This window comes from Balaenoptera ricei, chromosome 20 (genome assembly GCF_028023285.1).
Source record: "Balaenoptera ricei isolate mBalRic1 chromosome 20, mBalRic1.hap2, whole genome shotgun sequence".
Lineage (NCBI taxonomy): Eukaryota > Metazoa > Chordata > Mammalia > Artiodactyla > Balaenopteridae > Balaenoptera > Balaenoptera ricei.
The window spans coordinates 13,090,500-13,106,824 of NC_082658.1; the positions used below are offsets into that span (position 1 = coordinate 13,090,500).

General features: G+C 44.6%; 1 protein-coding gene across 2 annotated transcripts in view; it reads right to left on the bottom strand.

Annotated features, from left to right (window-relative positions):
• Positions 1-16,325, bottom strand: part of WDR45B (WD repeat domain 45B) — a 37,840-nt gene that overhangs the window by 6,915 nt on the left and 14,600 nt on the right. The window contains exons 3-5 of one of the 2 annotated variants that reach the window (XM_059907576.1): positions 8,488-8,589; positions 3,688-3,775; positions 2,274-2,368 (exon numbers count right to left, since the gene is read on the bottom strand). In XM_059907576.1, the coding sequence (XP_059763559.1) occupies positions 2,274-2,368; positions 3,688-3,775; positions 8,488-8,589 (285 nt within the window). The remainder of the gene's footprint in view (positions 1-2,273; positions 2,369-3,687; positions 3,776-8,487; positions 8,590-16,325) is intronic. The other variant, XM_059907577.1, reaches the window with a different exon arrangement.

Here is a 16,325-nt window from a genome sequence, read left to right on the forward strand (position 1 = left end):
AAGCCCGCGTGCCTAGAGCCCGTGCTCCGCGACAGAAGAAGCCACTGCAGTGAGAAGCCCGCGCACCGCAACGAAGAATAGCCCTCACTCGCCGCAACTAGAGAAAGCCTGTGCGCAGCAATGAAGACCCAACACACCCAAAAATAAATAAATACATACATACATAAAAAAAAGAATTATCTTGAAGTTCCAGAAATCAAGGTCATCTGATATTGGCATAAGGAGAGAAACACAGACCACTGGAGCAGAATAAAGAGTCCAGAAGAATCTTACACTTATTTGATTAAAAAAAAAAGTATCAAGGTAATTCAATGCAGAAAAAATAGTCTTTTAAACAAATGGTAAAGGGACTTCTCTAAGCAAAAAAGAAAAGGCCACAAGCAGAAACATGAAAACTGTTAAAAGAAAAAAGCTCACTGGTTAAAGTAAATATAGAGTAAAAGTAGTAAAATCAACCACACACAAAGCTAGTGGGAAGGTTAAAAGACAAAGGTAGTAAAATCATCTACATCCGCAATAAGTAAAGGATACACAAAGCAAAAAGATATAAAACAATGTCAAAAACAGATTGTGGGGAGAGGGGAGCAAAATGTAGGGTTGTTAAAATGCGTTTGAAATTAAGAGACCAGGCCATTTAAAATAATCACACGTATATATACAGATTGCTATATATAAACCTCATAGTAACCACAAACCAAAAATCTATAATAGATACACACACAAAAGAGAAAGGAATCCAAACATAACACTAAAGACAGTCATAAAATCACAAGGGAAGGGATTTCCCTGGTAGCACGGTGGTTAAGAATCCGCCTGCCAATGCAGGTGACACAGGTTTGATCCCTGGTCCGGGAAGATCCCACATGCCAAAGAGCAAAACTAAGCCTGTGCACCACAACTACTGAGCCTGCATGCCACAACTACTGAAGCCCACATGCCTAGAGCCTGTGCTCCGCAATGAGAAGCCCGCACACCGCAATAAAGGGTAGCCCCGCTCACCGCAACTAGAGAAAGCCCATGCACAGCAGCGAAGACCCAATGCAGCCAAAAAAAAAAAAAAAAAAAAAAAAAAAAAAAAATCACAAGGGAAGAGAACAAAAGAAGAAGAAAGGAACGAAAAAGACCTACAAAAACAACCCAAAACAATTTGTGGCAATAAGTACATACCTATCAATAATTACTTTAAATGTAAATAGACTAAATGCTCCAATCAAAACACAGAGAGTGGATATATACACAATGAAATACTACTCAGCCATAAAAAAGGAATGACATCTTGCCATCTGCAGCAACATGGATGACCTAGAGGGTATTTTGCTAAGTGAAATAAGTCAGACAGAGAAAGACAGATACTGTACGTTACCACTTATACATGGAATCTAAAAAATAATTACAATATGACCCAGCAATTGTACTCCGAGAAATGAAAAAATACATCCACAAAAAAACCTGCATGTGAACATGTACAGCAGCTTCTATTTACAACAGCCAAGAATCTGGTATGGATCAACAGCTGTGGCATATCCATATGATGGTATATTACTCAGTAATAAAAAGGAACAAAATAACAGCACACACACAAAAACATGGAGGAATCTAAAAAATATTAAGCTAAGAGAAAGACACCAAACACATCTGAAAAGGCAAAACCTGAAGGTCAGGTGGGGAAGGGCACAGCCTGGGGAAACTCCTGCGTGACGGGACTGTTCTGCCCTGACTGCGGTGGCAGCTACACAACTGTTTACAATGACTAAAGTTTATCAAATGATACACTTAAAATGAGTTTTATGTAAATTATACCTCAATAAAGCTAGAAGAAAAAAACCAAAAATTTTAAAAGCAAAGTTAAGATGATAAAATGAATAACAAAGTCAGCCACACGTAATCCACCAGCCAGAAGAAAAAGGGAAGGAAATGTCTCAGAACTTAATAAAAACATGGATTCCAGGGCTCACCATGGAGCTCCTGAATGGCTGACAGTGAAAATCCCAAGAGGGACTCTGATGATTCTGGTAAGATGCAGGGTCTTAGAACCACAGTGAGGAAGCTGGGCTGTGACCGCGGGAAGGTTCAGGGGAGAAGGTAGGCACCGAGGTGGGGGAGCTTGCATCTCCCAGACCCTTCCCCAGAGCCCCAGATGCCCCAGGACCCACCACTAGGGCGACACCACTCCAAGACCACCTGGAGGAGAGGCGCCCAGCATGGGTCTGCGTCCCACCTGGATTGGACCCAGGAAGCCAGTTTCCATCATCCATCCTCCTCTGGATTCTTACCTTTCGGGTTATAGCAGGTTTCAAAGACGTGCAACTGATGAGGATTGTGTGTGAATGTAAACACCTTAATCATAGAGTCCAAAACAACCACAATTCTGGAAAGAAAACAACACCATCAGAATTTCTCTCCCCCAAAGTGAAATTCAAACATTTTGTGACTTTTGTTCTTATCATCTGGAAACAGAACCACCACAAAGAGCAAATACAAGAGGGTCATTCCTGGGATTTCCCTGGTGGTCCAATGGCTAAGACTCCACGCTCCCAATGCAGGGGGCCCGGGTTCAATCCCTGGTCAGGGAACTAGATCCCACATGATGCAACTAGAAGTTCACATGCTGCAAGTAAAGATCCCGCATGCCGCAACTAAGACCCAGCATGGCCAAATTATTTATTTATTTATTTATTTAAAAAAGAGGGTCATTCCTGAACCCAGGCACTGGGCAGCAAGGTCTGTGGAGCAGGTTGGCAGGGAGCCCCTGGGCGCGAGGCTGGCACTAGAAATGAACGCCTCTCACCCGGCTGGAGGAAGGTACAGCCCAAGGGTTGGGAGGGCATTGTCATCAAATATTCTGTCTAGAGTAAGAACCAAGTAGGACACAAAGGCAGAAATTCTATCTTAACACACTTTTAGACACGTCTTGACAATCCAGAAATTTAAGAAAGTGGAAGATCCTTGATTTGGCTCCAGGATTTGCATTATTACGAGCCCCTAAATGCTGACATTCCTGGAAGAAACAAGCCTACCTACGAGTGCAGGGATGACAGACCCCTATTCACACTAGTCTGGTTCAGCATCTGTCCTCCCGCAGCCGATCATAACATGTAAATCACACCACAGCCGAGCATAACATGTACATCACACCAAAATCCAAAGCGATGAAGCTTTGCTCTACCTCCATCAACATACTAGGAAAAACTTCTGTGTTCTCCTAAACCCCAGGAAAGCAACAGCTGAGAGAGACCTGCTACCTTCAACAGGTGAGATTCAATGACACCTTCTCTGTGAGGAGTTCCTGAATTTCCCTTTACTTTCAGATTGAAACATTTATGAGGCAGCATTTGGACAAGTGTGGGCTAAGAGGGAGGCAATTCAAGGTTCAAAACTCGAGTCCTCAGTCTGTGCCTGTCGGGTGGGACGGCTCCCCTGAAGGACTGAGAGCTGGGGGGCCGGGCTGGCCGCAGGCTGGGTCCACGGAGGTGCACTTCACCCACGCCCACCAACCACTCACCTGTAAGTGATCCTGGGAGGCAAATAAAACTCACTGCCTTCCTTATGTCCTTGGGTCGTAAACTACAGTCTCATGTTTTTATACATCGTTTTCCTGAACACTTCTCTTCCTTCAATATAAAATGATTTCAGCCATCTTCAGAGAAAGTGACTGTTCCACCTCTAAAAATGAGACACCAAACCTACCTATCTCGCCGTAATTTGGCAGCCTTGACTTCGGTAGAAAATTCTATTTCAATCACAGTCTTCTTCTTCAGGTCATCCCAGATCATCACTGAAACAGGAAAGAACGTATGAACATGGTAATGAACAGGCCAGGGGCTGGCTTGCTAAGGCCACTCCTGAAGGGATCCTCACATCACAAACACCTGACTGGGAGCTGGTGGGGGGCAGGGGGACACGAAGCTCTCCCACTGGCAGGACGGTCCCGCCCCCAGGTCTCAGACCCGCCCCCCCGCCCGCTCACCCCGGCCCTTCCGCCCTCCTATTCAGCAACCCCACACCTGCTCACACCTCAGGCAGCCAGTCTCTCTCTACACACACAGGCATTCAAGTGCACTTGAACCTCCTCCCTGCCAACCCTCGCCTAGTTTTTAGGCAAACTTCTCTCCACCTCTCTTTCCCTGGTTCTACTAGACTGGGCCAAAAAGCAAGCCCAACCACAGGTACCGAGTGCTGGAGATAAACCTCGATTAAGCAAAGAACGGGTCTGGCTGCGCTAGGAGGTCGCGCAGGCTGGAGGCCTCGCTCGGAGGGGGGGGAGCGGCAGCATCCAGGGGACAACGTGCCAACTGCCAGCCCACTAGCCGGCACTGGCTACAAGACCTCCTCCACCTCCACGGTGCTCCTCACTGTTTACGGGGGCTACTCTGCAGTGCCCGAGCCTTCCACTATTTCCAGCGGCGCAGCTCCCAGCGCCAGGCTGCAGAAGAAAAGAAGACCTCGGGAGTCCCGTACAACTGGGGGGCTTTTTTCCTTGAGCAGAGAGACCTGAGGCATGCTGCGGGAAGACCTCACCTGCAATCATTTCTGAATCAAGAGGATCAGGGCCCTAATGGTTTTCGAACTCTGCTGGGAAAAAGTGCCCACGTTTTCTCCGGTACAGTCAGTTTGGAGAGGCTACTGAATTGTAACAGGAATGGGAGGGTGAGGCACACCTACAGACATTAAATATTTTACCACGTCAAAAAAAAAAAAAGAAAAGAAAAGAAAGGGTTGTTTCATGGGGAAATCAGACACATAAAAACCAGGGCCAGTGTTCTTCAGCCCTGACTGTTCTCACTCTGCTTCAAGCTCTGGAATATCTTCTGCTCACACTACAATTTTCCATCAGGATGGATTAGCAGTTTATGTCCCAAGGGCTGAGACAATTTACAGACAACCCTGGAGGATGAGGAGCGTGTGTCCAGACCTCTTTTCCACTTGAAAAGCTGGGTACAAAGCGTGTGGGGTGAGGGAAATAAGCTCCCTAAACAGTCAGGTTACGGCTGACTGAGAATGGAAGGAAAGAATGTTTCCCCTAAAGGTCCCAACACCATGACCAACAACAGTCCGGCGGAATTCAGGGGTAAGTTTTGCCAGAATGGGTAAGTATCCTAAGTTTCAAATCAAGAGAGAACTGAATATCAGTCTACCAGAACTGCCAAAATTATTATCAAGTAACGTAAGATGTATTTACTATCGAAGAGTTTAGTTATACTTTATAACCACTCAAAAATGAAGCAAAGAATTGTGTTCTTCTTGCTCCTTTAAACACCATCTTTGATAAACTTCTCCCATCGGCTCTTCCTTAAAGGGCACCAACATGTCAGTGAGTAGACAGTTACCTTATTGAAAATAGTATCTTCCCAAAACCAGATGTTCACGACCTTCTGGGCAAAGGACACTCTACTCTTGAACACGAAAGCAATTCAGTGAACTTCCTCTGGCCCTGCAACCTAACACCAGAAAGCCTACAACTCAACACAAACGCAAACTGGCCCAAACCAGACAGAAGCCCACAGATAAGGATGTCAAGGGTGTCACAAATATGGATGAACTCCATTTTCAGAAATGTCTGGAAACAGTGTGATGAAGCCCCAAAGGCAGCAGCACGAATTCTCATTCACAAAAGAAAAGTGACCAGACACGATGCCTTGGGTAGTGAGAAAAATCCATGGCCTCTGAGGGCTGCGAGCTGCCTTACTGCAGGAAACTGAAAATTTTAAATGTACTGCGCGGGATTCTGTATGTCTGTCTCTTGATACAGTTCCTAATAGCAAAAAATGTATTTCAAAATTCTGGACTTCCTCCTAAATGGAAAGGGCCTCTCTGCTCCCTGAACAGCACTGTCAGGACCCAGTGGGTCACCATGACAAACCAGTTTCCTCCAGTCCTGTTTTATTCTGTTTTCACAAACCAAAGACACTAGATTCTTTACACTGTAACACCATGCATCTTAATTGATAATTATTAAAATATTAAGTAGTAATTTTGACATTGAAAAAATGTATTTTTAATCTTACAAAAGTTTAAACAGACCAAGTTCTTTTTTAAAAATTGCCCTTAGCACACTACAAAAAGCTTAAATTTTACTCAAAATGTTCAGTTAGAAAATTGCTTTCTTCTAAAAAATTTTTTTCTTCTGCAAAATTTCTGAGGCTCTTTCACTTCTCGGAATTTTTTTACTGAGAATAAGATGTTACAGGTGAGAGAGACCCCAGAGATTATCCGGTCCACTGCTCCCTTGGGAGCGGGGAGCAGTGACACCCCCAACAGGGCCACAGGTGGAGCTAGGCTCCTGACTCCTCACCAGTGATCAATGATCAATGAAATTCTTCATATGACAAAGACTGATCCAGCGGCAGAATCTCTGCCCATCCCCAAGGAGCCCAAGTAATTCTTTTTTTTAAAAATTAATTAATTTATTTATTTTTGGCTGCGTTGGGTCTTCATTGCTGTGCGCGGGCTTTCTCTAGTTGCGGCGAGCGGGGGCTACTCTCAGTTGTGGTGCGCAGGCTTCACATTGTTGTGGCTTCTCGTTGCAGAGCACGGACTCTAGGTGCACTGGTTTCAGTAGCTGTGGAGCACGGGCTTCAGTAGTTGTGGCTCACGGGCTCTAGAGCACAGGCTCAGTAGTTGTGGCACACGGGCTTAGTTGCTCCGCAGCATGTGGGATCTTCCCAGACCAGGGCTCGAACCTGTGTCCCATGCAATGGCAGGTGGATTCTTAACCACTGTGCCACCAGGGCAGCCCCCAGGTCAAGTAATTCTTGTTCCACTGCAAGACCCACCCCTGCCCCCAGCACAGTTGCTTCCGTGTCACTTCTGGGTGGCCTCTTCCAGGACTCACAGACACAGGCCCTGCCCATCCAGGCCATAGTGGCAATGACCTGGACAGCTGCCAGGCTTCCTGCCCTTCAGCCTCTGTGGTTATCAGGGTGAACCCTCACCTGAAAGTGGATTCCATTCCCTGTATCATGCAACCCCGTCCACACAACCCACCAGGCTCTTCTGAGAACTGCCAGTCAGGCCCCAAGCCTGCCCAGGGCCAAGCAGAACTCTGTGCGTTTCCATGCGCCCCCTTTCTTTGTTTCATGGTCACAGGCAGACCTCAAGCTCACCCCCATCTTTACTCTTCGTAGGGAAACATCGCTTACTACACTCCTTCCCTTCCCCACCAAGCCTTGAAAGACGGTGGTCCCCACAGCCCCCGGCACAGTGGAGCCTGTCACCAGTGGGCTCCAACTCAACAGTCCCGCAGGGCTGCAGCGGTCACCCAGGCCTCCTCCCATCTGTAGCATCTGCCTCTGATGCCCACACTCACTTCCCTCTCCTGCCTCTTCCTGTGAACATGTCTCCCCTTTCTGCCTCCAACCTCTGAGTCTCCTCAGCCTTACACTTACTTGCTTCTAGACTAGAACGTTCCTGAGACCTGCTGGTACTGCTTTCCAACCACACCCTCACCTGGCATGCGAGACCCCCACATCTTTCCCCACCCCCGCCCCCATCCACCTGCCCCTCTTCCCCTGCTCTACCCTCCTTTCCTGGATTTCTTCCTCGTGCCCCAAATGATACCTAGTTACAGGCACGCGATATTCAGCTGTGGTTGTAAAGTTTCTGTTTCTCCCTTACTTTCTTCTTTTTAAAAAAATTATTTGTTTATTTATTTAGCTGTGTTGGGTCTTTATTGCTGCGCACGGGCTTTCTCTAGTTGCGGCGAGCGGGGGCTACTCTTTGTTGTGGTGCGTGGACTTCTCATTGCGGGGGCTACTCTTTGTTGTGGTGCGTGGACTTCTCATTGCAGTGGCTTCTCTTGTTGTGGAGCATGGGCTCTAGGCGTGCGGGCTTCAGTAGTTGTGGCTCGCGGGCTCTAGAGCGCAGGCTCAGTAGTTGCGGTGCCCGGGCTTAGCTGCTCCGCAGCATGTGGGATCTTCCCAGACCAAGGCTCGAACCCATGTCCCCTGTATTGGCAGGCAGATTCTTAACCACTGCACCACCAGGGAAGTCCCTCTCCTTTACTTTCAAAGAGCCACACTCTTTACAATGCCATCTCTTTGAACACAGACACACACACACACCAGGAACAACACTCCTCAACCCAGAGCCCAGCTGTTCTCTGTTCTATGTGTTTCTGTGAGTCAGTGGCTCTCTGCAGGAGAAGCAGCCTCCCCACATCTGGCTTTAAAAGGAACTCACAGCACAGGACACCAACCGCAGAAGAACATCCAGAACAAAACAGGGCAAAGGCCCCCATCCAGCCAACACAACTGAAAAGCACGTGCTCTATGTCCATGGGGACAAGTGACCCTGGTCACACGTTTCTTCTCCCAGGAGCAGCAGAGAAAAGACACTCTCTTTCTGGATGCTTCTTTCCCAGGGACTAGTCCTTCATGTGTCACAGGGCCACCAGGGAAGATCCAATGTAGCCAGAGACACAAAGATACTCTAAAAAGTTCAAGCGAGGACTACACATGAGGTGCATTATTAAATGCAAGATTACTTTACCTTTGTTCGGAGGGTATTTCGGCTTTTTTCCACCACCAACTAAAGCTAAATAGTTGCAGCGAAATAACATTTCAATATGGCCAACTCCTCCTTCTAGAAATTCTGAAATGATAAAAATAAGTCAGTATGTATATTTTACAATTAAAAAAAAGAAAAAAAGTAAAAACGTAACAGTCAGAATTTGATTTTTAATCAGCAATTTGCATCTGCCATCAGAAATGAGAATAGTGACCGGCTAAGAAAATAATTAGCTTCAGACCTCTCAGCATCCTGTCATCATGAACTGTATTTTCATGTGTAAACACTAAGAGCCTAAGAAGCCAATGTAGCAAAATGTATGAAATACCTGAGTTCGTATTTTAAGGTGCAGCAAAATTTGTAAGCTCTGAGAAAGTTATGCTGTGATGCAAAAGCTGGAATTCCTTTTCACCACTTTAAACACCTCTTCCACTGGAAGTCCGAAATGCTCAAAAATGTTCACAAATTATGTGAAGACGAACATGTCAGCAGATCTTCAGCTGTGCTCCACGACAGAAGGAAGCCCAACACGCTCTCTCAGGGGAGCAACAGGAACCCCCAGGAGGAGTGTGGGGCTCAGGAAAGCACACTGCACTCTGAATGGTTCCTGTCGCAGCAGGGCTGCCCCACCCCATCTCCCCAGCTTCCACTCTGGTCTGTTGTGACCATGAGCTCCTGGGACAGTGAGGGGCAAGCCAAGAAACAAAACCTCTAAAAATCAGAAGTTGGGCTTCCCTGGTGGCGCAGTGGTTGAGAATCTGCCTGCCAATGCAGGGGACACGGGTTCGAGCCCTGGTCTGGGAGGATCCCACATGCCGCGGAGCAACTAGGCCCGTGAGCCACAACTACTGAGCCTGCGCGTCTGGAGCCTGTGCTCCACAACAAGAGAGGCCATGATAGTGAGAGGCCCGCGCACCGCGATGAAGAGTGGCCCCCGCTTGCCACAACTAGAGGAAGCCCTCGCACAGAAACGAAGACCCAACACAGCCAAAGAAAAATAATAATAATAAATTAAATAAATAAATAAATAATAATTTAAAAAAAAAAAAAAAAAAAAAAGAAACGAAGACCCAACACAGCCATAAATAAATAAATTAAAAAAAAAAAAATCAGAAGTTAACTTAAGAATTGACTCCTACCTGTCCAGTCAGAGCCACCCAAGATGGACTCAAAGTCCATCAGCTTGCTCAAGGAGAAGTTTCAAATTTGAGGCCTAGTAGAAACCTTAGAAAGGACTCTGTGCTTAACATTATCCACAAGGAACACAGCTCTCCTTATAAACAATTTAATGGTCCTGTGACACACAAGCCACCTCAAGTAATTCTGGCTGTAACAGGATGTGGCCACAGCCCAAACTCAAAGGACTACAATGCTTCAGTCCTTAAACCGCTCTCGGCTCAGTGTGCGGCCTCAGACCCATGACCGCGCAGGAATCCTTCACCCCACAGTGCGGGACATGCCTCCATCACCACAGGTACCACCTGGTTCCCTGGATGCACTCACTAGGCACAGGGAGATTAGCTGCTGGTTAACCTTCAGCCTCGGCCTTTACACTCTTGAAGAGATTAATGGACTCCAACAGACCAAAGCTGAGCAAAACTTGTAATAACCGGCTATTAAACAAATGCTGAGCACCAGTGGGGGAGAAGACGGTCTCTTCAGCAAACGCTGTTGGGAAAACTGACAAAGAAGAATGAAGTTGACCCTTAACTTGTATCATGTACAAAAGCTAACTCAGTGGACTTCCCTGGTGGTGCTGTGGTTAAGAATGCCTGCCAATGGAGGGGACGGATCCCTGGTCCGTCGATGGGTTCGATCCCTGGTCCAGGAAGATCCCACATGCTGTGGAGCAGCTAAGCCCGTGTGCCACAACTACTGAACCTGCGCTCTAGAGCCCGCAAGCCACAACTACTGAAGCCCACGTGCCTAGAGCCTGTGCTCCGCAACAAGAGAAGCCACCGCAATGAGAAGCCCGTGCACTGCAATGAAGAGCAGCCCCCGCTCACCACGCAACTAGAGAAAGCCCACACACAGCAATGAAGACCCAACACAGCCAAAAATAAATTAATTAATTAATTTACTTAATTAATGTTTTTAAAAAAGCTAACTCAAAATGGGTTAAAGACCTAAATGTAAGATGATCCAAAACTACAAAACTCCTGGAAGAAATCGAAGGCAAAAAGCTTCATGGCACTGGACTTGGCAATGACTTCTTGGACATGACATCAAAAGCACAGACAACAAAAGCAAAAACAGACTGGGACTTCCCTGGTGGTCCAGTGGTTAAGACTCCACGCTCCCAGTGCAGGGGGACCAGGTTCAATCCCTGGTCAGGGAACTAGATCCTGCATGCCGCAACTAAGAGCCCGCATGCTGCAACTAAAAAAAAGATCCTGCATGACACAACTAAAGATCCTGCATGCCGCAACTAAGACCCAGTGCAGGCAAATAATAATTTTTTTTTTAAAAAAAGCAAAAACAGACCAATGGGACTACATGAAACTTTAAAACCTTTTGTGCGTTAAAGAACTTATACTGAAAAGGAAACCTACAAAATGGGAGAAAATGTCTGCAAATCATATACCTGATAAGAGGTTAATATCAAAAATATATAAAGAACTCCTAGAACCCTACAATAATAAAATAAAACAAAAAACAGTCAAATAACTGGATTATAAAAAATGGGTAAAGGACTTGAATAGACATTTCTCCAAAGATGATATATATGTTCAACAATCATGAAAAGATGGACAACATCATTAAATACAGAAATGCAAGTCAAAACCACAATGAGAACACGGTACATCTTTCCATCTGTTTGTGTCATCTTCAATTTCTTTCATCAGCAACTTAGTTTTTGGAGTACAGGTCTTTTTCCTCCTTAGGTAGGTTTATTCCTAAGTATTTTATTATTTTTGATGCAATGGTAAATGGAACTGTTTCCTTAATTTCTCTGATATTCTGTTGTCAGTGTGTTGAAGATGACACAAACATATGGAAAGATATACCGTGTTCTTGGACTGGAAGAATTAATATTGCTAAAATGACCATACTACCCAAGGCAATCTACAGATTCAATGCAATCCCTATAAAATTACCAATGGCATTTTTCACAGAAATAGAACAAAAAAATTTTTTAATTTGTATGGAAACACAAAAGACCCCGAACGGCCAAAACAATCCTGAGAAAGAAGAACAGAGCTGGAAGAATCACACTTCCTGACTTCAGACTATACTACAAAGCTACAGTAATCAAAACACTGTGGTACTGGCCCAAAAACAGACACACAGATCAATGGAACAAGACAGAAAGTCCAGAGATAAACCCACAAACTATGATCAGTTAATCTATGACAAAGGAGACAAGAATATACAAAGGAAAAAAGACAGTCTCTTCAATAAACGGTGCTGGGAAAACTGGACCGCTACACGTAAAAGAATGAAATTAGAACATTCTCTAACACCATATACAAAAATAAACTCAAAATTGATTAAAAACCTAAATGTAGAACTTCCCTGGTGGTCCAATGGTTAAGACTCCACACTTCCATTGCAGGGCACATGGGTTCGATCCCTGGTCGGGGAACTAAGATCCCCCATGCCACATGGCGCTGCCAAAAAAACCCAAAACAACAACAACAACAACAAAAAACCAAACCAAAAGAAAAAAAAAACACCTAAATGTTAGACCAGATACTATAAAACTCCTAGAGGAAAACATAGGCAGAACACTTTTTGAAATAAATCACAGCAATATTGTTTTGGATCCATCTCCTAGAGTAACAGAAATAAAAACAAAAACAAACAAATGGGACCTAATTAAACTTAAAAGCTTTTGCACAGCAAAGGAAACCATGAACAAAACAAAAAGACGACCTACGGACTGGGAGAAAATATTTGCAAATGGTGCTACCGAGAAGGCCTTAATTTCCAAAATATACAAACAGCTCATACAACTCAATAACAAAAAAACACAAACAACCCAATCAAAAGATGGGCAGAAGACCTAAACAGACATTTCTCCAAAGACATACAGATGGCTAACAGGCACATGAAAAGATGCTCAATATCGCTAATTATTAGAGAAATGCAGATCAAAACTACAATGAGGTATCACCTCACACCAGTCAGAATGGCCATCATCAAAAAGTCTACAAATAATTAATGCTGGAGAGGTTGTGGAGAAAAGGGACCCTCCCACACTGCGGGTGGGAATGCAAATTGGTGCAGCCATTATGGAGAACAATATGGAGGTTCCTTTAAAAACTAAAAATAGAGTTCACCGCATTATACTGCAATCCCACTCCTGGGCATATACCCAGAGAAAACTCTAATTCAAAAAGATACAATGCACCCCAATGTTCGCAGCAGCACTATTTACAATAACCAAGACATGGAAGCAACCTAAATGTCCATCGACAGATGAAAGGATAAAGAAGATATGAGAGATATATATATACACATAATGGAATATTACTCAGACTTAAAAAAGAATGAAATAATGCCATTTGCAGCAACATGGATGGACCCAGAGATTATCATACTAAGTGAAGTAAGTCAGAAAGAGAAAGACAAATATCATATATCACTTATATGTGGAAACTAAAAAAATGATACAAATGGGACTTCCCTGGTGGTCCAGTGGTTAAGAATCTGTCTTGCAATGCAGGGAACACCGGTTCGATCCCTGGCTGGGGAACTAAGATCCCACATGTCGCGGGGCAACTAAGCCCACACACCACAATGAAAGACCCCGCGTGCTGCAACTAAGACCCAACACAGCCAAAATAAATAAATAAATATTGTTAAAATAAAAAAATAATTAAAAGCTGATACAAATGAACTCACTTACAAAACAGAAATAGACTCACAGACATAGAGAAAACAAATTTACAGTTACCAAAGGGGATCGGGGGGAGGGGGGGATAAATTAGGAGTTTGGGATTAACATATACACCCTACTATATATAAAATAGGTAGGACTTCCCTGGTGACGCCGTGGTTGGGAATCCACCTGCCAATGCAGGGGACACAGGTTCGAGCTCTGGCCTGGGAAGATCCCACATGCTGTGGAGCAACTAAGCCCATGCGCCACAACCACTGAGCCCACGCTCTAGAGCCTGCAAGCCACAACTATTGAGCCCGTGTGCCACAACTACTGAAGCCCGTGTGCCTAGAGCCCACGCTCTGCAACAAGAGAAGCCACCACAATGAGAAGCCCATGCACTACAACGAAGAGTAGCCCCCGTTCGCCGCAACTAGAGAAAGCCTGCGTGCAGCAACGAAGACCCGACACAGCCAAAAATAAATAAATAATTTAATTTTAAAAAATAAAATAAAATAGGTAAACAAGGATCTGCTGTATAGCACAAGGAACTATATATACTCAGTTATCTTGTAATAACCTATGATGGAAAAGAATCTGAAAAAGAAGATATATGTATGGATAATTGAATCACTTTGCCATACACCAGAAACCAACACAACATTGTAAATCAATTATACTTCAATTAAAACAACAACACAATGAGATATCCTGCCACAACCATTAAGGTGACCACTATCAAAAAAACAAAAAACAAAACACAGAAAATAACAAGTGTTGGCAGGATGTGGAGAAATAGGAATCCCTGTGTACTGCAGCTGCTACTGGAGACTGTATGGTGGTTCCTCAAAAAATTAAAAACAGGGCTTCCCTGGTGGTGCAGTGGTTGAGAATCTGCCTGCCAATGCAGGGGACACGGGTTTGAGCCCTGGTCTGGGAAGATCCCACATGCCGCAGAGCAACTGGGCCCGTGAGCCACAACTACTGAGCCTGCGCCTGTGCTCCGCAACGGGAGAGGCCGCGACAGTGAGAGGCCCGCGCACCGCGATCAAGAGTGGCCCCCGCTTGCCGCAACTAGAGAAAGCCCTCACACAGAAACGAAGACCCAACACAGCCATAAATAAATAAATAAAATTAAAAAAAAATTAAAAACAGACTACCACATGATCCAGCAATCCCACTTGTTGGTATACATTCAAAAGAACTGAAATCAAGGCTGTGAAGAGATATTTTCACACCCATGTTTACAGCAGCATTATTCACAACAGCCAAGAGGTAGAAGTAACCCAAATGTCTATTAAGGGTTATCTTAAAACATGGTCCATCCACATAATACTACTCAGCTTAAAAAGGAAAGAAATTCTGGAACATGGTACAACACTGGTACAACACAGATGAACCTTGAGGATATTACGTTAAATGAAATAAGTCAGTCACAAAAGGACAAATACTGTATGAGTCTACTTATATAAAGTCCCTGGAGTAGACAAATTCATAGAGTCAGAAAGTAGGATGGTGGGGGCTGGGGGAGGGGGAAGGGGAGTCAGTGTCTAATAGGGACAGAGTTTCAGTTTTGCAAGATGAAGAGTGCTGGGGGTCTGATAGGAGTGTAATTATTTCCTCAGTGCAGGTTCACTAAGTTCTAGAATCAAATTTATTAAGAGAAACCTGTGAATTATGCCAAGAGGTAACCAACATATTTTTTAAATACTATCCAACCAAGGGAGAATATTTAATACTAACACAAACAACACTATGCGAGCACTGAGACTTCAAACTTATTAATGTTGGATTTGTCAGAGTCATGAGTTTTCTCTAGTTCTAAAAGCAGCGAGTCACTCCCTTAGCAAGATGTAACCAAGCTAATGGGAGAATGAAGAAATGCCAGGAGGCGCAGCAGCCTCTGAAATGTGACCCGGACACAGAGAACCAATCAGGTGGGATGGGGAAAAAAACAAAAACTGAAGTACTTCACGTGAAGAAATCACCAAAAATTTGTTAAAAGGATATTACATTCTGTTTCAAAGTTTTTAAAAAGTTTTAATTTAAATGATACAGGCTATGATTTTTCTCTAAGCCTCTTTCTAACAACAACAACAAAAAAAACAGTATTATACGAAATCAGAATTATTTTGTTTTACCTTGATGCCTATTTATGGCTGACTCTGATGCAATTAAGAAAAACATCAATGTCAAGATTACAAAGATGTTAAAAGTTAAGGATTAAGACAGCAGTTTTGACCACTGTAAACTGCTATGGCCTCTGGCCTTTGGAAAGGAAAAAAGAAAAGCAGATTTTTCAGCATCAACTGGTGAGGCAGAGAAAGCGGAACGTGAGGCTTTCCTCGGAAGAGCGGAAGCAATCAAAGGCGAGACTCCAAACTCCAGGAGAGTCAGAGGACTTTTAGCGACCCCCACCCAGGGCCACAGCTGCCACCCCAGTGAGCACCTGCCACAGCCCCCAAGGGTGTCTCACCCCCACCTCCTGCAGCTGGAGAGGAGGCAGTCTTCTGAAAGGAAGCCCAAGGTTGCCATCAGAGCCCCCAAGTCCCAGGCCTCAAGGGCTGGTCCTGAAAGATCAACAGGCGTCACTCACTGACAGAACAGCAGAGACACGTGCCCAAGGATGCTCGTCAATGTCTACATCTCTAAAAGTCCCCAGGCCTAGCGGCTGGCTATGCAGCAGACTAAACTACAGAGAGAGATGGAGGACACAAGACAGGCTCCAAGGACACTTTGACTGATGAAAGCTTCAGGCACAAATCAATACCTGACAGGTCCCACTCTTCCTACAGAACCTGCCTCAAAAAAATGAGAAACTGTACTTGTCAGAGTCTTTTCCAAGAAAGACTGGTTTCTGGTACAGGTTTCTGGTAACTGACTGTACTGCTAAACTGAATGAATAAGCATTTTCAGAACTCTAATGAAAAACTGATGAACTCATAAAAGTGCTAACAAAAGATCACGATGAAAAAAAAAATTAATTACATGGGAC